The following is a 22333-nucleotide window of genomic DNA, read 5'->3' as shown; positions in this document are numbered from 1 at the left end:
CCAAGTGGCCGCCTTTTAAGTCCATTAAGCTTTTCACGGAGGGACCAGAAATAATTCAGCTATTCGTAAGTTATAGGGGAGTCAGAAAGCGCCAATACTGGTATCATTGGGTTGGCAGGACTCTCTGTTGCGTTGCCAGTTGAGGCAACTGCAAGGAGAAATACTTGTTCTTTCCCATATAGTAGATATTTATATTGAAGAGAATTTCGTTTAGAATATTTTTCATTTACAATAGTTTTAAAAATAAACTTTTACTCGGAGGCGGAACAAATGAGAATTAGAATTTTATGCGCCGCACTATTATTTTTACCCTTTTAAATAACACATGGATAGGTAGCAACATCATATGCCCGCCTTCATTGCATGCCTTTTGCGTCACTCAGTCATTGCGCATCAAAAAAATTGGGAAACATATGTCTATGGAAAGTAATTTTCATAATTTTAGCTATGAGGATTCACTGATCCAGTTAAGCACTAGCAAGCAATTGAGTTACATTTTTCGCGTTCATCGCACTCGAACATATTTCAGGAGTAATAGATTGTCCATCATTTGCGGCATTCTTTGCACGATTTCAATGTTATTGGTAAAGAAATTAAGTTTTAAGATATTTAGAACATATTCGCAACATTAAATTCTAATATAAGTATAAGTATCTGTTCTGATTGCTTTAATCTTTTCGTCACTCTGTCTTCGCTCGCAACGCCTTTAATAGTTTCATTCCCAGAGCGATTTTAACTTTAGCTTGCATTTGCAATAAATTTTATACTTACAAACCACTTATGTAGAATTTTTTTGTTTTCTCTTCATTTCCTTACTTTTAGTCTCATCATCATGTCTACTCATCGAGGATATCCGACGCGACGAGAAGACATTCAAAGACATCGCCAACACTATAACAAATCTAAGTCAACAGAAAAATCGCTGGTCCAACACAGCTGTCAATAATGTACTCAATAGTCATCTGCATCATACGGCGGCGACGGCACAAGAGAAAAATTCGCGTGATGAAACCGATTACCATCGACCAACGAACAAACAACAATTACAGCATCATCATCAGCAGCAGCAGCAACAACAGAAACAGAACAGTATTGCTAGTTTGAGACCAAAGTCATTACCATTGGCAGCGAATTCGACGCCTGCCATTGTTTCGGCCATAGTGAAGAAGATACCGCCAGTGTTATCGACATCCAGCAGCAGCAATATTAACAACACCAATAATAACAACATTATAACTTCGACAAATGATAGCAGCAATAAGAACAACAATAGTACAAATGAAATTGGAAAGGGGGTTGGTGGTATTGGTCTGAGCAGTAATAAGTGCAAATCTAGTCCACGATTGCAATTACAATTGAAAAATCTACAGCAGAAACACGAAAGCAATCAGCATCGCCAACAACATTTGCAGCAACCTAAGCACCACAATCAGCAACAACAGCAGACGCACGAAAGAGGCGATCCGGATGGCGGCTGTAATCTTGACGATCTCTCCACCAACTACCTGGCTAAGACGGCGGAGTTACGTGTCAATCCGCCTGTCGAAGAGTCACTCAACGCGAAAAAGGGTTGGTTAATGAAGCAAGATAACCGCACCGGTGACTGGACGAAGCATTGGTTCTCGTTGAGTGGTGCGGCACTTTTCTACTATCGTGATCCGGTGTCGGAGGAGCGTGGCGTGCTGGACGGCGTGTTGGATGTGAATAGTCTGACTAATGTGGCGGAAGTGAGTGCCAGCAAAAGCTATGCTTTTCAGCTGACATCTTGGGATCAGCGGCGCCTCATTTTAGCGAGTCTTTCGCCCAGCTCACGCAACAGTTGGATCGCCATATTACGAAATATTGCCGGTTTGCCGGCCTTGTTGCCAGCAAGTAGTTCGGGCAACGGCAACGCGCCACTTACAGATGGTGATGTGCCGCCTACAGTAGAGTTAGTTATTAAAGACGGTGCTGGCACTACAAAAATGAAGAGTGAAATTGAGAAGGACTTCATTAAGGCGCAACGCAATCATGAAATGCAGAAAAAGCCACCAACAACATCCAAGCACACTTCCGCCCATCATCAGCACCTGAATGAAACTAGTCCACCCGCCACACCGCAAGTTCTGCTACAACCTGTTAGTAATACCCCGGTCAAAGTTGTTAGCGCCTCTACAACGCCATCTACACCAAAGACAGCGCATTTTTCCTCGGACGAGGAGTATCGCACGGCTTCTGAGGGTGGCCGCCGCGACAGCGTTGACTGGGGCTCACCGCTTTCTCCTTCCCCGCCTATTACAACTTCGTTGCTTCGAAATCGCGAACGTTTGTATTCGCGCTCGGTAGCCTCAACGACCACAAGATCACACAAGCGCAGTCACTCATCACCGCCAACATCTCGTCGCAGCACCGTGGACAGTGTTGGTTCGGATGAGCTTTCACCACCACCTGCGATGCATCCCGTACAGGAGGAACTCAACATTGACAAGGAATTACAATTCCGCCTTAGCGTGGCGGAAAAGGAGCGTAATATGCTGCGCGACGAAGCCAAAGAGCGCGAAACGCGCATGTCCGAATTGCTTACAACGTTGGAGCGCACCGAGCAACAGCTAAATGCGCGGTTACAAGAGATGGAGGCTGTCCGCGATAATCTAACTTCGCAGCTTGAGGAGACCAAACGTAACGCGGAAGATATTGTAGGCCGTTTGACGGAAGAATTGGAAGAGAGCCAAAAAAAGATAAAGGATCTTGAAGATCGGCTAGCACGGGGTATCGATGAGAATGAAGCACTTTATAAGCGCGTTCACGAATTGGAAGGCAGCAGTTTGAACAGTTTCAGTCAATTGAATCGAGGCAAGCTAAAACGCATGGACTCGTTGAGCGACCTTACGCAGATTGGCGATATTGATCCTTTTGCATTGGAGCGTGATATGCTCGCAGATGAGTACAACGAGTTGCGTACACGATTTGAGAAAGCCGTAAACGAGATTAGGGCAATGAAGCGTGAGTTGAAAGAGTCACAAAATCAATTTGATTCGCTAGAAATTTCATATGCGTCACTTAAGCAAGACCTCGAGCGCAAAGAACTGGAGGATCGTGCGCAAGTTCAAATGATGGCTGCGCGCATACAAGATTTAACTTTAAAATACAGTAGTTCGGAGCGACAGGTACGCACATTGAAGCAGAAAATGGCCAAATCGGAGCGTAGAAGATCACTTTCGCTTAAGGGCAAGGAGCAGTTGAGCATACCCAAAGAGCTAGAACTGAAGGTATGTGAGCTAGAGTCGAAAATCGATGAGATAGAAAAACTCACCAGCGCAAGCTCGGAGACATCTCGTTCGATTTCGAAGAAATCTTCTAGAAGGCGTTCACTCGAAAGCAACGCCAGCAATAGCGACCCACTACAGTTCATGTTACGTCTAAATGATTTAGAAAAACGTTTAGAGGATACTTCAGTTGCTGGTTCTATTAGCTCGTCATCCACGCCTACACCCTCTTGCAGTACGCCAACTATCGAAAGTGTAACGCGTAACTCCTCTAAAGTTTCTGAGCATTTAATGGACCGTTTGCGTTGCCTCGAAAGTGTTTTGGTCACAAGTCGAGATCGCCTAGAGCAAAGCCTCCATCAGCTACAAAATCTACGTTCATCGCATAGTCGTCGGTCTGTCTCACCCATTACTGACCGCAAGGACTCTTACCGATTTGTGGAACGTTGCCTTAGCGAAGTCGTTAAACTCATACGTGAGTCTTGCGAAACCTGCGTGATCAGTGGAAGTGGCGATAAATCCACAGTGCCTAATGTAATGCTGCTACCTGATTCAAATCCGGTTAAGATAGCGCTAACGCAGCTGGAATCACAGCTACGCACTAAACTCGCTGAACTACTCAAACAGCGTCGTGTTTTGCGTGAGCGAAACGAGCTGACCGAACGAAAGAACATGGAACTATTGGCTGAGCGTGTGGCATTTGAAAGTGTGTGCTTCGGCAAATTACGCGATTCGGTCATGCGCGCAGAAAATCCAGAGCTCTTTGGTGAGAAACAGACACGCACTGAAGTAGCGGAGACATCTCATCTCATAACTATGCTCAAGGCAAAGCTAAGTGGGAAATGTGCGCTCAAGTCCACTGGCACAATCGATATATTGGCGGGGGTGTTAGCACGGAGACTGATGTTATCAAACTGTCGCAAAGTTACAGCAAGTAGTAAAGAATCGTTCGATCCCATTGATCAGAACATCATGGATGATCTGCTCAGACAACAGAATGAAATAAACTTGATTGCCAAGCGTTATAAAAACAACGCAATGGAAAATTTAGCCAGCGGCTTAGCCGCAGAGACATTAAGCTACATTTCTTCTAACGACTTAGTGCAAGGCGCAGTACAAGAGGCCTGGCGCCAGGCTCAAGAGACTGTCAATGCCGAACTAGTGCAATCTGAGATCGCGCATATAATGCTACGTAATGCGGAGCGCTTTGAGCAATCCCTCACACCTTCATTCGGTTATACGCTTACAGCTGAAGAGCGACTTTCATTCGAGAAATTCGCTGATGCGGTGCACGATGCGCTGCGTAAAGAGATGGAATTGGCAGTTGCGCAGCTAACACAGTGCTACAAAGAGGCCATACAGAAAATGAAACGCGGTCAGTGGCGGCTTCAATTAGAGCAAGAGCGCAAAATTTCGGAAGGCCGGCAGTTGCTTTCCGATTTCGCCGACATAATAGCTCACAAAGCACTCGTAGATGCCCGCATTATTGTACTGCGCGGTGAATACGTCGAACAGCAGTTGGCTAAGGAAAATACTGAACTTGCTCAGAGAGAGTGTACAAATCAGCCAAATAAAATTGGCATTACTGCGCTCCAACGATATGAGAGTCTCTTCGAAGAACTTTCAAATGACTTACAAATCAATAACGCCGCCGATATACTGGCCGATGCCGACTTCGAATTCATCTATAAACAACACACTATCGATTTCTTTAACGATCGCCAAGTTTTGTCAGAAATCTCAACATTTCTCAGTCAGCTGGAGGACTCGCTAATTGCTTTGCAATGCGAGGCTTCCGCCTCCACAACATCCATGCCACGCTCGACCGTCACCATTGAAAGTTTACAAGATGTTTGCCACAAATGCGGAGATCTGAGGCAACGTGCCGATCAACTCTGCCAAGAAATACACCGCGCGCTCAACACACCCTGTCAGCATTGCCGACAGGTGCACGAGAAATTATTGCGACTTCAGCAACAGCATGAGAGCGAGCTAACGCAATTGCAACAGGCGCATGCTCTAGACAAGAGCGCTTACGTGCAACAGCTTGAGAATCAGTGTAACGCATTCAAGAAACTCGAAGGTGAGAAGAGCGCTATCAGCGCCGAGCTGCAACGCATCAATGAATTGCTGGAGATGCGCGCAAGTGAGCTGGCGGCAGTAAATGGCAAATTGCAGACCAAAGAGCAGGAGCTGCGTGGCAAGCAGGGGGATCAACTGTCATTGCTACGTCGGCTCGAAGAACAAGCGGAGGAAGTGCGTGTGCACGAAGAGGAAAGCAATTCATTGGTGGAGAAGTGTGCGCGTCAGGATGAAGAATATGCAGTGTTGCTGCAGGAGCGTGACTATTTACAATCGGAGTTGAACAAAGAGAAAGAGCGTAGCAGGCGTTTCGAGCGAAGGCTGGAAATGTTGGAACTGGAGCACAGTAAACAACTGGAGTGTCTACAGGATACATACCGAGATCAGTTGATGGCACACTCGCCGGACTTTAGCAACGTAACTACCGATGATGAAAGCTTCCGGCAGCGTTATCAAGCTGAAATCGAGCAGCTTAGGGTGAGATTGGTGGATCGTTATTTTTAGAGCTTTACTTATTAATACTTCTTATTGCTGTATTTGCGATCGTAGACTCTGTGCGAAAAAGGTCTCTCAGCTATGGAATCCTCACATCGGCGCATTGTTGCCGATTTGGAAGAGAAACATCGTCAGGAAATTGAGGGCTTACTGTTGGAAAAAGAGACCGCCTTAGCCGAGGAGACACAGGTGCGTTCAGCTTGACTTTTTTATGACAAAGAGTTAATTAATTACATGTTTATCTTTTTGCTTTATCAGGCTACCTTGGCTGCCTTGGATGCTATGCGTAAGGCTCATCAAAGCGAAGTGCAACGGGAGGTAGCGCGTTTCAAGCAGGAATTCCTTAAACAATTCCAAAAGGGCGAACACTCCGCCTATACTGCCAAAGCCAATGAGTAAGTAAAAGAACTGGAAAGTGAAAGTGACTCTCTTTTCCGCTTTATGTTGCAAATTATGACCCTAAATCGGCCAGGAATTGATATAATTCCCATATGCCATGTTCAGGCATGCACCCTAATTGCGTCATTAAGGCGTTTAGGCAAATACGTCTTTTGAGGTTTTTTAAGAATTCACACTTAATACCGCAACAATTTATTCAGATTCTACATGCAGCATTTTTTCCGATAGTCAAGCTGCAATGAAGGCTCTGACGATGCCATAGTGCAGATCCAAATTGGTCAACTCCTGTAAGAAGGAGACTAAATCTCTTGGGTGTGCAGGTAGCATTTTTCTGATCTGGATTCCAGGATATAGGAACATATGTGTACATAGAGGGAATGAATTTGCTGTTGAGCTTGCCAGGAAGGGGTCGACTGATTTGGTTTCAGACGTCTCTCACCCGATCATCGGCATCCCCCTGACTGTTGTTAAAGGGGAATTGCACAACTTATTTCTTAGAAAAACACAGATCAGATGGAGCTCAATTTCTTCGAATGGTATTTCGAGAATGCTATGGCTCTAGTGCAATAGATGCAGGACGCAGGTAGTCCTGTTGACACCACGCCTTTCAATTTCCAAACTTGTAGCTGTGCTTAGCGATCATTGGACGATCGGCACACACGCAGCAAAGCTACCATTTAATGCCTACTTTCAGAGAAGCAGTCTATTAAGTAATTTCTCAGTACATGACCGGGCTTGGCAGCCAGACAATTTGGGCCACTGGGTGCTCCTTTCTTTCACAGGCTGGGGCAGAGCTCCAAACTACATCCCATCAACCTTCTCTGTTACATCAACAGTTGGCATCAACTGGTTGGGTGTAGATATCTGCCCGTTGGAGGTCTCAAAGTGGTATCAAATCGGCGCTTTAGTGCTGCTTCAACCGTTTCCCCTACCTACCTACCATTCATGCAACCCTGTGGAGACTGAGGAAGCAAAATTGATGTTAAGTAAATTAAGAAAAACTTATGAAATTTTGTTTTCAATTATAAAATTATTTTACAACTGCACGAAAAATGCCATCAAAATCAAGAAAGAAGAAGAAGAAGCTGGGACGGAATGAGGGTAGTGTGACAACTTTTCTTAGTTTACATTTTTCTATTTTTACAAACAAAATCAAAACATTTTAAGCCATTAAATGCTAATTAAGTTGGCTTAATTTAGTGGGCGTGAATAACAAAGTCGATAGTTCAATTGCCTCAAAAAGGTGCATTTCCAAATATATATAGATAACGAATTTTTTTCACTTTCTCTGCCAAAATTTCCTTCAAAGCAATCTGCGCTTGAAAAATAATCTTTTTTTCATTACACCCTTTTTGATTGTTTGGCCGATCTCCTCCTCCTATTTGCGGCGTACCTTTGATGCTGTTCCACAAATGGAGGCACCTACAGTTTCAAGCCGACTCCAAACGGCAGATATTTTTTATGAGGAGCTTTTTCATGGGAGAAATATACTCGGAGGTTTGCCATTGCCTGCCGAGGCGCGCCCGCTATTAAAAAAAACTTGTTTTCCCTTGTTTTTGCATTACTCATTACTCTACCACCATTTACTTATATATTTTATTCAATTCTCTTCCAGAGAGGAACTTGAAGAGCTGCGCCGAGAAATTCTATCATTCTCCGAGAAATTTTCGATAAAATGCGTGGAAAATGCTTCGTTGGAAGAAAAGTTGCGCAGCACAACGCAAAAATTGAAGCATTTGCAGCAAATGCAGCAGCTGGAGTTGAGGTACCATTCAAACTAACTTCAAATTTCATCAATCTTAGGAAAAAAATTATATCTTTCAATTTCTTGCGTAGAAACAAGCAATTTCGCGCACATTTGGCCTCCGAAGACCCCATAACCGACGCAAAATTTGTGCAAGGTTTATGCTCAGCCAAGGACGATGGTGTCGCATGCGAAGATAGTGAGGTGAGTAAATGCAATATTTTGTAGAAAAAAACAAACAAAAAAAAAAGATTTTCCTGCGTACTGTAAATTTTGAAAATAGTTATATTTTTAAATTTCTTCAATATTTTTATTTTTCAAATTTCTATTTATTTAATCTTTTTTTATATATTTTTTTTGCAAGCAATTGTAACTAATAATTTAATATTTACTAATGTGAAACTCATGTACGTAGCTATTTATCTAAATTATTTTCTTTATGAATGTATTTCGTCACAATCAAACGAATAATAATCAAAAAACAACAACAACCTTGACACTCGTATAGCCAAAATTGCATGCGCATGTTATGTTTCATGAGCTAGACGATGAGATGGCAGCTGGTGTAGCACTTGCGGTGCCGGAGACGGTGCCAATGATGTCAACACAGTACTCACCACCCACATGTACAATTCCACTTGCTATTGATATAACAAATGCAACAACTCCATCAGCTCCTTTAATGGAGGCACCAACAACGCCTGTGACCAAGCAATTCGCTTCGATTGAATTGTTAAATAAGAAATCAGAAAATATTGATTGTAAAGTTGAGGAACGTAGTGCTGATGGAAATAGCGAAATTGTTGGTGATGATGAGCTTAATCTTGATAATAATGCCGATGGTGATAATGATGAATTTAATGCCAGTTACTATACATATGAGCCATGTTATAAGCAAAGTAATTTGCATTATTTTCAAAGTAGGCTGAGTTTTGAAGGTAACGGCATACAATAGCATACCACTATCTCTGTCTCTTTCATTGTCTTTGTTTCTGTTACTGTTTCTTTTATCTGCATCTGTGTTTCACTCTACACTTTTAATCTCTTTGTGCACATGCTATGTATGTATGTATGTATTTCTGTGGGTGGAGTTTCTTCAAAATATTATTCAATAAGATTCAGTGAGTCCATTCAACTTTAATTTTTTTTGTTTTATTTTGAAAATCGACAAATGGTGGAGGAACTTTGAAAATATGTAAATAAATAAAATCGAGCATTAAAAATACAACATTGTTGTTTTTTTTTTTTAATTAAAAAAAATCATGTGCAGCATCGTACACGTGGTAGAAGTGAAACTTCTGTGTGTGATTGAGTGTGAATAAGAGAGAGAGAGAGAGAGAGGGAGAGAGAGCGAGAGAAAGAGCGAGAGAGGAAGAGAAGGAGACAGGGATAATTTCAAAAGAAATACAACAGTATAAAATGTGTGTAAGCAAAATTCGATTTTATTAACTATATATGCATTATACTATCATCTGTTGGTGGTTCAATTGGTAATACTGATAGAATTGGTTTGTGATAGCTGAAATATGAAATATACATATGTACGTGATTCAATATTATCTATAATAGATAACGTGTGAAAATTGCATCTAGTGTAGTTCCGGATTTTGTTGTTGATTCTTTAGGGTTACTGTTTATCTGCAAACCGAATGTTTCTCGAAGAAATTGAATCAACGGCAAAGAATCATTGGATCCGAAATTTACGTTGAAATCTCCCCCGAGAATCAATGGAATTTTGTCTTCGCCTCTTCCAAGTGCATTTGCACCTGCGTGGCTGTAAACCACTAGTAAGCGGTGAATGAAATATATAATATTATTTCATCAAGATTTTGGTTCGGTGAGATATAGATGGCGTCTATGAGAATAGTTTTTCCATTCAGCGTTTGACATTCTGCAATGCAAACATCGCCAACTGGTGTGACTGTTGATGAATATGACTGAGACCATGTTTGGTGTGACGATATTTATGCCATCATCTTGATTGTGGTAGATTGCCACACCGCCAGCTCTAACATTTAGTCGCTTATATTTGATGACGCAATTGAATTTTGGTATACTAATATCCTCGTTTTCGTTTAACCAAGTTTCGGACAAAAGTACTATACTCGCTTTGCGGATGACAGAGTCTGTTAAATCTGCGGAATGTGCTCGTAGGCTCTGACAATTAAGAGTATATACAGAAAGCCCTCTTCTCTGAGTCATGAAATCGATTATTTGTTTATACACAGTTTCCAGTCTATTTAACGATAGTCTCCGGAATTCATCTTGTAAATGAGGCATACTGACTGATGCTCATCTACCATGGTAGAATGTAAAATCATTTCCGTTCGTTATAATCCACAAGCCTTCAATACAAGTGACTCGTGATAAAGCAACGTAAACTAATGATTGCGAATGTTTTTTATCATATTCGTAAACAACTTCAGAATACGTGCTTCCCTGAGACTTGTGAGTGGTCGTCGCACAAGCACAAACTCATCGTAAATGTGATCATTTAGCGTTAGCGTCGTTTTGTTGTTGTTAAGCGAGATTGTTGATGTGCGTCGTCCGATTGGTACCGCTGTTTTACTGATATTATGCGCTGCAACATGACCAGCAACTTTTTTTTCTCTGTCGCGTAACATTATGATGTATAGCTCTCCTTCTATTTCTCTCTATGTTATATATCTGTATACTCTGTCTTACAACGAAGCCTATGTCTTAGGTATAGAAAATGTATGGCTCTCTTTCTCCGTCTCTCTACGTTGTATCTTTTTTTCTCTCTCGCGTAACGAAATCTCTAAACGTTACATTTTTTCCAATTCACTCTCCATTCTCGCTCAAATATTAGACCGCCGCTAAAGAAGTTTCATTTCAAAAAATTATTTCATCGATGCTATATCAATTTAAAATTTAATTATAAGCATACTTATATATTGGATATGGGAATAAGTTTCCATCCTTTCTTAGCCAAATTTACGAATTATTTAAACAATTCAATAATCCCTGCTACTATGTAGAGTATGTGCAATTAGAAGCTACAACTTTACTCCATCTTTCCGGCAGCATACGGATTCCTCTGACGAAAAATTCGATTTCTTTTGATTTGATCCATTCATTGAGCCAGTTTGCGATGCTCTCGTAAGAAGTGAACCGGATAAACGGTAAACGGAACAGATGGTAGTCCGAAGGTACAATGTCTGGGGAATACGGCGCTTGGGGTAAGATTTCTCAATTCAATCCCTCTAAATATTTGTGGGCCGATTTACCAACGTGTGGCCTGGCGTTGCCATGCAGCAAAATCAGTTTGTCATGTCTATCGACCCATTCCGGCCGCTAGTCTTTCGGAGCTCGATTCAAACGCATTAGCTGCAGTCAATAAATATCCGCCAGTGATGGTTTCAGATAGTTTAAGGAGTTCATAATAGATGACATCTTCTGATGCCACCAAATGCACAACAAAATCTTAGAAGTATGAATATTTTTTTTCGCTGTCGATGGACCCGGTTAACCTGGCAGGCTCCAATATTTTCGACGCTTAGGGTTATCATTTATCATAAAAGATCTACTTTTCATCGCCAGTGACAATGCGATGCAGAAAACCTTTTCTTTTCTGCTGTTCAAGGAGCATCTCACACGTCACCAAACGTCTCTCGATATCCCCCTCCTTCAATTGACGTGGCAAATGTTTACCTATGGTCCGACGGTTGATCTGTCAACATCCAACTCTTTAGACATATCAAGGGTTCGACATGCTTCTTCATCCACTAACTGTTGCAGTTGAGTATCTTCGAATTTCGAATTGTTTCGGTGCTCCTTTGCGATCTTTATCACTCACGTCGAAATGGCCACTTTGGAAGCGTCGAAACCACTCTTTACAAGTTGTATTTGATGGAGCGCGATTACCGTAAATGCTGTTTTTTCGGGACGAACGTAGACATTTTTGACGTCAGATAAAAAGGATCATTATGCTTCAAACGAATGTCAACTACTGCGATACAGATCTCACATATACACCTTCAAATCAGCAGTATGTCCGGAATTTCTCACTTAATCGTTCGGTTGAGATGGTGTCCAATTTTTTTTCTCTTTTCCGCACCGTATTTGAGATGTTGTCAAATAAATTTTGTTTCTTTTCAAGATTCAAATATCTGTCAGTTGTTCACATTTGGTCGATAAGTGTATTTAGCAAATTTGACTATGCCGAATTTATTTCAACCAAGTGTTTGTCTTCTAATAAAATATTTGCGGTTATTATTATTATTAATATTATTTTTATTTGCTATTGCGCCGCCTGTGGGCGCAAAGTGCCGATACAAATAAATTCCATTGGGGTCGATTTGCAGCATTTGACTTTATCTGCCGCTAAGTGAGCGAGGAGTCAGATAAAGTAAATTCGTCATATAGACATCAACTCCATGTTCCCTTCGGTGGTCATCTTCGGCGAAAGCCTCGCAGATTCCAGTCTAGGGACATTCTGCTGATGGCAGTCACAGGCTTACGTATTGTAGGGCCTATACATTTCCACTTTCGTTCGTGTATTCCAATCTCGCCGTTATTTTATCTTTTTCTTATTCGAAAACACAAATATAAGAGTATTTTAAGGAGTTTAAAGCAGGCTGTTTAGTGGATTCTGGCCGTCCACCAACTCGCCTTTGTGTCTGATGAAAACATTGAAAAGTATAAGAAAATTGTACTGGAGTTTGTCCTTCGACCTCAGTTTTGCTCAGATATTAAGATGCTGGCCCATTGTAGACTGGCTTTGCTTGCAGGACTGGCTTTGCTTGGCCAAATAGGCGCTTTGAACGCTGTCATAGCAATCAAATGATTCGTAAAAAGAAAATGGAAGTAGAGATGTTAGCCATATTCAAAAATATATAATACAGTTTTGAAACATGATTGTTAACTAGAAGCTGTAAAACATAATGCGATTTTTTTCTTTTAATAGTAAAAAGGTACAAGATAAGATGCCAATCACGACAGCGACGAAAGTTTTGGGTGCGTGAATTGTATTGTATTATTATATTTAGATCGACAAAACATGCGCACATTCAGCTTTGCGCAAGCTTACAAAAACGAGGAACAATTCCAGAATGATACCTGTATATTAGGCCGGGTCGATTTGTGAGGAGGCAAAAAAATCGCCCATTGCTCTGTGAAAATCATATTCTAGGGATCAAAATAAGAAACTTTGCCGAAGGAACCATACCTCTAAATCGAATTCAGATGTCCCCCAATTTGGGTCGACCTTTTAGTGTCTTTTCTGGGGAGGTAAAAAAATCGCCCATTGCTCTGTGAAAATCATATTCTAGGGATCAAAATAAGAAACTTTGCCGAAGGAACCATACCTCTAAAACGAATTCTGACTTTTTAGTTTCTTTTCTCATGTAAAGGCCAAAAATGGTGATATTTTGAAATGATTGTATGAGGAGCCCCCCAGGGGAGTTCCAGGGGGTGTGCCACTGGCATGGGTGGATCGGCCGTCCAAAGTTAGTGAGGGTCGGTCATACATTTGGACTCGATTGGAGCACTCTAAATGGGTTAAAGTGGGATTTTTCGTTCGACCCAAATTGTGAGGCATCAGAATTCGTTTTAGAGGTATGGTTCCTTCGGCAAAGTTTCTTATTTTGATCCCCAGAATACGATTTTCACAGAGCAGTGAGCGATTTTTAAATCGACCCGCAATACTGTATATGTATCTAAGTTTCCCAAAGGCATTTATTAAATTTTCTTCAAACATGCTTGAAAAAGAAGTGTAAATAAATCATGTCTCTAATCTGTCTAAGATTCACAAATGAAGCTAAATCAAATTAAAATAAATGGTGTCGTTCAATTGGTGTTCAATTCTTAATTTCAAAAGTGCTATCAAATAGAACATTGAGTTATTTGAAACTTTGCCGTACATCAAGCGCTTCAAGCAAAGCTGCCATTTGTTATCATTAAATGTATTTTAGTATTGTTGTATTCAATTTGACAGTTATTGAAGCCAAGCACACAAAGTCAGCCTGCATTGGGTCTGCACTTTAAGTGTCTTGCTCAGATCGATGCAGAGGGAAAAGCTGATTTTTTTTTTTTGTTTTTCAACAACGTCATTGCTGCTCTAATGGATTGCTTTCTTTTGGGCTTTATTGTCGGTAACCAGACATGGGTATATGAATATGACATCGAAATACAGCAACATTGAGCGGAATGCGGCTTTTCAGAAGAGTGAAACCTCAAAAAACCATGGCAAAGTCGATAAAAAAGCAAGGTCTTATTGACTTTCTTGATTCTCATAGTCGGACTCATTACAAAAATCGTTGTGAGAAGGTTGAGACGATACAAAGGAATTCAAGGAAGGAATCGATGGGGATTCAAAAATAAGCCTATGACGTTTTTGTATCGGTTAATATGGGGATTACTTGGAAGGGAATAAAATCAATACCTATGAATAGTTTAGCCCTTTTCCCTTATACTGGGTTGCCCATATTCGACGGACCCATGTGTTTTTTTTAATCATAGAAAAACACACACACATCAAGTAGATTTGTTGACATCACTTTTTGAATATGATATCTCTCAAATTGCCGCCTTGAGCCTGTACGGTGTATTGTGCCCGTTTTAGCTAACATTTCGGCTGGAATAGCGGCTATTTCCTCACGGATGTTGTTCTTGAACTCTTCTATGGTCTTTCGACGAATAATTGCCATCACAAAAGTGGTTATCATATCACGATAACGCTCCTGATTGACGGTAACAGCTAGACCATCTTCATTTTCGAAGAAAAACGGCCCAATAATCGTTTTCGCACTAACGCCGCACCAAACAGTGACTTTTTCGTTATAAAGAGGTACCTCTTGAATATCGTCAGGATTTTCAGTGGCATAAATACAGCAATTTTGCTTGTTTATCGTCCCATTCAATAAGAAATGAGCCTCATCGGACATGATGATTTTGTTCTTCTTCTTCTTCTTTTGACTTCTGTTGTTGAATGAAAATTTCAACAATTTGGGAGCGCTCGCGTGGCGTGTACTGTTCCATTGTAAAAATCTGCTTGGACTGACGCTTCCAACGCGCTATATCATTAAGCGATCTGACGTCTCTGTCAAAAGATACAGGGTTGCCAGATGGGTCCATCGAATATGGGCAACCCTGTATTATCTTAATAAGTTTCTGGTACTTTTTGAACAGAAGTTAAGCTACATATGTAATATTTATTTATATATATTATTATTAAAAGCGATTTTTTTTTATTTTCAAATTATACATTATTTCCTAAATAAGTCTCCGAATAAATTTTTTTGTTTACCTTGTATGTAAAGTTTATAAAAAGCACTTTGTATGTATACATACTCGTATGTAATTCATCATCATGCATTTCATGTGTAATTAAACAAGGCTTTCGCATGAGGAAAAAACGTCCAACTACTTTAAATGAAAATTTGATAAGGTTTAAGACTAGTGGAGTAAATGGATTGTTTAAAAAAATAGAGCAACTGTTTCCGTGAATGGTGTGTTTGTGATGATCCATGAGATCCTACGATGATTATGAGGAGCTTTTTTGCCATTGTCTGCCGAGGAGCGACTGCTTTAGAAGAAACTTTTTCTACTATATATATGATATTCGTGATGTTCATGTTCCCAAATAGTAGTCATGCACCAACGCATTGGGCTAACTTATCGTCTTTTATTCAGGAAGTAGAAGAAAGGCAAAGAAGATCTACCAAAATTAATGATATATGGCTTTAAGCTCAACCGATTTAAAGATCGTTTGGAATTAAATAACAATTATGTGAGAATCATCAGAGGAATTCTAACAGGGCTTTGTAAATTGGATTATCATCTATCTAAATTGACAATATATTTCCAAGTAGGTTTTGTAGGGATGAAGATGAAGCCGCCAATCAATTGCAGTGATCGTGTCCAGCACTGACGCATAAGCAAAACAAAAAATCACCTACCCTGTCAGAAATTAAATTGATTAACGAAACCAACGCAAGACAAGTCTTGTCGAGGCCCTATGCTCCCGAGAGGAGTGAACAAGGAAACAAAAAAACAAAAACGCTAATGATACCAGAGGAGGAAGTAAAACTCAATAAAAAAGTGCAAAGTTGGGCGCGAAGCCAAACCCCCTCAAAATAATAAATTGAATAATAATAATCTTAGTTAGAGAATAACAGTAAACAATTTATTATTATTATTAAAACATATTTGCATTGAAAATTCGTTGTCTTGTTTCTTCTTTATTTGATTTTGTTGACAGGGTGTTTTTTTTAGAGGTTAGGTTTTCAAGATGAAATAAAACGTATATAATTTAATGTTATGGCCAAGAATTTAGCTTTATTATAAAGATAAGGGGTTGCCATTATGTTTTAAAATTGATTTCGGGCAAGTGGCCGCCGCGGCTGGCTCGAATAAATTCCAGCCGAGAGACCCAATTTTCGACCACTTTTTGCAGCAATTGGGGCCGTATGTCAGCAATAACGCGCCGAATATTCTCTTCCAAGACGTCAATCGTCTCGGGCTTATCTGCGTAGACAAGCGACTTCACATAGCCACACAAGAAATAGTCCAGCGGTGTTATATCGCACGATCTTGGAGGCCACGCCACAGGTCCACGGCGCGAGATAATGCGCTCACCAAAAGTTTCCTTCAATAAATCGATTGTTTCGTTGGCTGTATGGCATGTAGCGCCGTCTTGTTGGAACCAAAGGTCGTCCACATCAACATCGTCCAATTCAGGCACGAAAAAGTCATTAATCATGGCTCTATAGCGCTCTCCATTGACTGTAACATTATGGCCGGCTTCATTTTTAAAGAAATATGGACCAATGATTCCCTCTGCCCATAAAGCACACCAAACAGTGACTTTTTGAGGATGTAACGGCGTCTCAGCAATGGCTTGTGGATTATGTTCACTCCAATGCGATAATAAATTTGCACGATTTGCAAACGTTGTTCAGGTGTAAGTCTATTCATTATGAAATGGCAAACCAAACTCAGCATAAATCAAGTGGCAGCTGTCAAAAAGACCATCTACGAAAAAAGTAGTGCCAACTTGAAAACCTAACCTCTAAACAAAACACCCTTTAAATAGCAGATTTTAATGTCATTCCGATTCCAATATGTTTCGTTTTCTCATTAAACAGGCTTCACACTTTGCATGGAGAATCTAACATAAATTTATTGATATTTAAGTATTTATTGTTAACTGGTAATTTAAATTTTTGTTTTGTAAATTGGGTTAGAACTGAGTCTTAAATTGCTGAAAAAATCTTAATAGCCCAATAGGTGCCTGTCTGAACATAGTCTAAGACACTTCTTTAATTGTTATAAAATAGTGACTTTTTATCTTATCTGAACTGCTTTTCTAACTCGTCTACAAAAAGTTAATTTTTCTCTAATTTAATAAACCCCTGTTAAATATTTCTGGTAAATCTTCAAACTGGCTTACTGACTTGGAAAAGATAGATAGATTTCACTGTAAACATTGCAAATATATACAGAAACCTTATATCAGCACATGTTATGACTTTCATGACTAATTTTGTCATCTGGTCACTCCCCAGTATTAATGAAAATATCTACATGAGCAATATTGAAACTCGACCTATAATACAAGGTCCGGCACTCGAAGTGAAACCAACTTCAGACCGTTTGCGCAGCTGGTGCCCGTGCACGGGGCCAAATTCTTGTTTATCGCACCATTACTCGTTACAATGATACTGGTAGCGAAACGTCATGGAGGTGGTCATCAAAAGACTGCAACGTCACGTGAAATGGTTCAAAAAGTGAAGAAGCGACTTGTGCGAAATCCCCGACGAAGTGTGAATCAAATGGCGAAATAACTGAAAATGTCCGACCGTAGCATTCGCCGCGTACTTTTGATCTCAAAATCAAGCCTTATAAGATCCAAAAGACACATGATCTTACACCAAAGCAACAACAAGTCAGACTTGAGAGAGCGAAGAAGTTGCTTTGCTTGGCCGAAATCGGTCAATTTCCGAACATTCTGTTTTCTGACGAGAAAATTTTTCAAATTGAGCAATTCGTAAACTCCCAAAATGATAGGGCTTATACGAGATTTTTGAGTCATCGATTGGCCACCAGGAGGCAGCACCCGCCACAGGTAATGGTTTGAGCCACTGTAACCGCAGATGAACGCTCTCCAATCGTTTTCATCGAGTCTAGCGTTAAGGTAAGTGCGAAATACTATCGGGAAAGTATCCTGGTGGTTGCTTTGAAGTCGTGGGCAGACAAACATTTCGGTGGCAGTCCATGGACGTTTCAACAGGACTCGACACCATCTCACAAAGCTCGAGTGCGTCAAGAATGGCTAAAAAACTACGTTCTGAACTTCATCCAATCCAACAGACGCGAATCCAATGGATTATTCTCTTTGTGCCACTTTGGAGAGCAAGGTTCAAACTAAAAGATTCACCAGTCTCGAGGCGCTGAAAAAAGCAAAAGCCATTGTCCATTGGTATCCAATCTCGCTAGTTCATCTGCCTTGAAGTTGCCTTCTAATTCTCTGTGATCCAGTACACAGAGCAGATTTATTGTAAAGTGCTGTGATAGCTCTGGCATTCTTTTACTGTCTTCGAGTTAAATATTAAGTGATTATAATGAGTTCAGGGCCGATTGGCTATCTGAATATGTATTTATTTCTCTTGTGGTCAAATGAAATGGGTAGGTGTTGCGTAGAGTTCTAGTAGAGTTATGAAAGAGAAGGCTCCGTAACAGAGATGAACAATATGTAAATACTCATGGAAGCTCCTTGAGGCTTTTCGTTACCGATGCCATTGCTTACTGTACTCACCGTCATAAAATCTCCATAAAACCGCCAAGCGAAGCGAATGTGTCATTTTTAACTCGTACTTATAAAGCTTTTTCTTTCTTTTTACATACAAATATTAATGCACATATGGTATGTGTTATGCAACCATATTAGGGTTTATTACTCGTAGAAGAAATATACCCGCATTTACAATTATACAGATTGTGGGAGAAAAAATTGGTATTCGATCGTTCGACACAATCGTTCTCAAAGTTTTCGGTCGTATCTGACGAAAAAAACATTTAAATTCATTCCTTCAAATACAAAATACTGTAAATGTGTTATACAAGGTGGCACAAAATTAATCATCCATTTTTTTTTTTTTTTGTTTTTTGTTATTAACTTTTTGACTAAATAAAAAGAAAAGATGATTTTGACTGATTCAAATATTTATTGTGACCAGCCATTGCTTGTCTGTTTGTATACTGCGGCTGCCTAGTTCACGATGCCATTTGCAAAAATTATGAATCTTCTGATAGAATGATTAATTTCGCGCCACCTTGTAGAATGCCATCGGTGTATATAAGAATGTACTCACATACATATGTATGTACAATTGTTATGCAAGTGAATTTATTGTGTTTATATATTTCATCAAGTATTTGTTAGTCCAGGACACTCTTTCAGTTACCACGTTTAACATTTTTTCATACTGAAATTTCACTTATTAAAACTAAGCTCATCTTCATACCGTTCTCGGCTGTGGCTTCATCGCTTCATCTAACATGAAAACTAAAAAAACTTTACATATTTTTACATACTTTAAAAATGTTTTTTCTTCTTTTTAATTGCCTACTTTCAACCTTTTCTTTTATTGACGCACAAATCAGGTTTAAAATCTTCCACATTCGGCAAGAAATTGAGAACAACCTCACGCAAATGTGCTATGAACGCTGCCAGAACGCAAACTGCAACAACAGCTGCACCATCAACTGCATCCAAATCGTCACCAGCATCATCCAACCACGCATCGATGGCTGCAACAACAACATCCCTTACACCAAAGTTAGCAATAGTAACAGCAACAACCACCACAACCGTAAAAGCGGCTATAGAGAGGGACGAGAGCAGGTCATTTGACCCAAAGCAGCAACGGCAGTCGCAAATTGGGCAAAGTAAGGAAAGCGCGAATTTTGAAAGGCAACCAGAACAAAATATTTGCAGTGAAATGCAAAATCGAGTAGAGAAAAATGAACAACAAGTATTAATTGCTGATACGCCAACTGTTGTTGCTGCAGTGGGCACAGCAAATACTTACAATAGTCACAAGTCAGAAACAGCAAGAGCAACAACAAAAACATACAATAATATGGAAGAAATAACAAACCTAAGCCAAGCGAATAATCCCTCTTCATCAACAACAAAAACAACATTACCATTAACAACAACAACAAAACCAGTGGAGCAACCAAAGATTTCTAGTGCTAATAAAAATATCTATAATCATAACTGTAATACTAATAATAACAACAAAAACAAAAATTATTTTAATATTAGCAATACTAATAAAAATGTTATTCATCAAAGTAGTAGCATACATAATGTACATAGTGTTAGTGCAATTAATATTAGCAACAACAACAACAACAATATGAACAGCGGCAATATCAGCAACAACAGCAAAAATTTGGCAAGCAGAATGATGACGAAACTTGGAAAAAGCAAGGATGTAGCCGTAAACACACAGTCGACAACGACAACAACAACACCAATAAACACAGCGCTTACCAAAACGGCGCCGGCTGTAATAAAGCCGAGAGACGGTCAAATGTGTGTGGCCGAGCGCAATGCCATCAATTTGAACAGTTTTACGGATTTTGTGCGCAAAACAACAACTACCAGCAGTCCAAGAGATGCAATCGCAGCAAGCACACAAATAAAATTTTGCCGCAAACCAGGAGCTGCGCATACAAGCGGCAACAATGGCAGCGACAACGGTGATGATGCTGAGGATGATGATGTTGGTGATGATAGGTGGCAAAAACAACAACAAAAACAGCAGCAGTACACAACATTTGGCAACAATAATACGAAGAATGTAATAAACAACAACAACAACAACAACAGCAATAGTAGTAGCAACAGAAAAGCATACAACTCATCTGTAGCAGTGTTGGGTAGGCGTTCGCACGAACACACCCCCCTTTGTTCACCCACTTCCGGTTCGAGCGGAAGTGAAGCTGTGGAGCATACGAAAATTTCCAAACCAACGAAGATAGCGACGCCGCATAACCCAACAGCGATAAGGCCGACAACTGCAATTCAAAAGCATTTGCGCCGTTTCGAATTGGAGATTTAACAAATGGCCACCCACATATTTTCTACACATACATACAAACATACAAATATGCGTAGCGTAGCTAATGATATTTACTTGAAAAAATTTAAATAAAAATTTACTCAAAATATTCATTCAAATTCTAAAATACAATTTATGCCAAAATATGAGATATACATACATACATACATATTTATATTAAAAAAAAGTAAAGACTAGAAAAACTACTAAACAAATTTTGGATTCACTTTTTGATTTTTATAAATTTCCAATTTGCCAAAATTATTTATGTTGTGTCATTTAATATTAAATAAAATGCAAATATTGAGGATAGTAAATTTTGGATAATTGATCGGGAAAATTTTTTCATTCTTGTTGAAGTGCAAGGATTTCCAAAAAATTAATATACGATTTTGAGTTTTTTAATACCTAAATTCTTTTACTTTTTAAAAAATTACAATATGTGGAAAAAAATGTAGTTTTTACCCTGAAAATTCCACACTTTAAAATGATTAAATTAAATGCATACCAGAAAGCGAGGAAAAAATACTACTTTAGCAACTTTTTTAGTCAGAGACGACCCGATGGCCATAACTAGAAAAAAATTTTACGTTTTTATTAACAAATATTTGACCTTCTAACGGCCAGGCCGTTCAATAACATTCACGCGCCCCTATTTGTTTTCTTGTTTTTGAAGCATATTCTGAAATCAAAGCCGTTTGTTTTTTTGTGTTTGTTGTATCTTTTATAAATACATACATACATATATTGGGCAAATTAAAGTTAATCGAGTACTTTATATTATTTGTGAAAATTTATTTTATTTGAAAAATATTCTATAAAAAATATGTATTTACACAATTTATGTTAATATTTAATTTGTATGCATTGTGTATTTTATTATGCTCATAATCATAAATATTTTATGCATTTTGTGTTAACCTTAATAAAAAAGTTATATGTATGTATATAAAAATAACTGCAGAAAATACATGTAACCAATAAAAATTACAAATATTTACAAAATAATGCATATATCTATAAATAACTATGCGTAATCACATAATGTTTTTTTCAATTAAATTTTTTTTTTTAATTTTTTGATTTTTTTTTCATTAAATGTTATATTAATTCTATTGTATGTAGTGTACGTATTTCCCTTTACCTCTAATTCTTTATATACATACATACTTTAATTCACATATGTTATATTTAACACCAATTTTCCAATCTATCTACCGAAAGTTATGTAATTACAAAAATAAAGATTCATTTTTGAAAATTGTTAAAACAAC

The 22333-nt window shown here is 39.2% G+C and overlaps 1 protein-coding gene across 2 annotated transcripts in view; it reads left to right on the top strand.

Moving 5' to 3' along the window:
- Window positions 1–22022, top strand: part of LOC129249333 (protein outspread) — a 61083-nt gene extending 39061 nt beyond the window's left edge. Inside the window, exons 3-9 of one of the 2 annotated variants that reach the window (XM_054889094.1) lie at window positions 823–5804; window positions 5877–6011; window positions 6081–6217; window positions 7837–7986; window positions 8058–8169; window positions 8474–8903; window positions 19591–22022. In XM_054889094.1, the coding sequence (XP_054745069.1) occupies window positions 823–5804; window positions 5877–6011; window positions 6081–6217; window positions 7837–7986; window positions 8058–8169; window positions 8474–8903; window positions 19591–21059 (7415 nt within the window). In that variant the 3' untranslated portion in view covers window positions 21060–22022. The remainder of the gene's footprint in view (window positions 1–822; window positions 5805–5876; window positions 6012–6080; window positions 6218–7836; window positions 7987–8057; window positions 8170–8473; window positions 8904–19590) is intronic. The other variant, XM_054889095.1, reaches the window with a different exon arrangement.
- Window positions 22023–22333: the final 311 nt, after the last annotated feature.

Source organism: Anastrepha obliqua, chromosome 5, assembly GCF_027943255.1.
Source record: "Anastrepha obliqua isolate idAnaObli1 chromosome 5, idAnaObli1_1.0, whole genome shotgun sequence".
Classification (NCBI taxonomy): domain Eukaryota; kingdom Metazoa; phylum Arthropoda; class Insecta; order Diptera; family Tephritidae; genus Anastrepha; species Anastrepha obliqua.
Note: the sequence above shows the minus strand (reverse complement) of the source record. Positions and strands in the feature narration are given on the sequence as shown.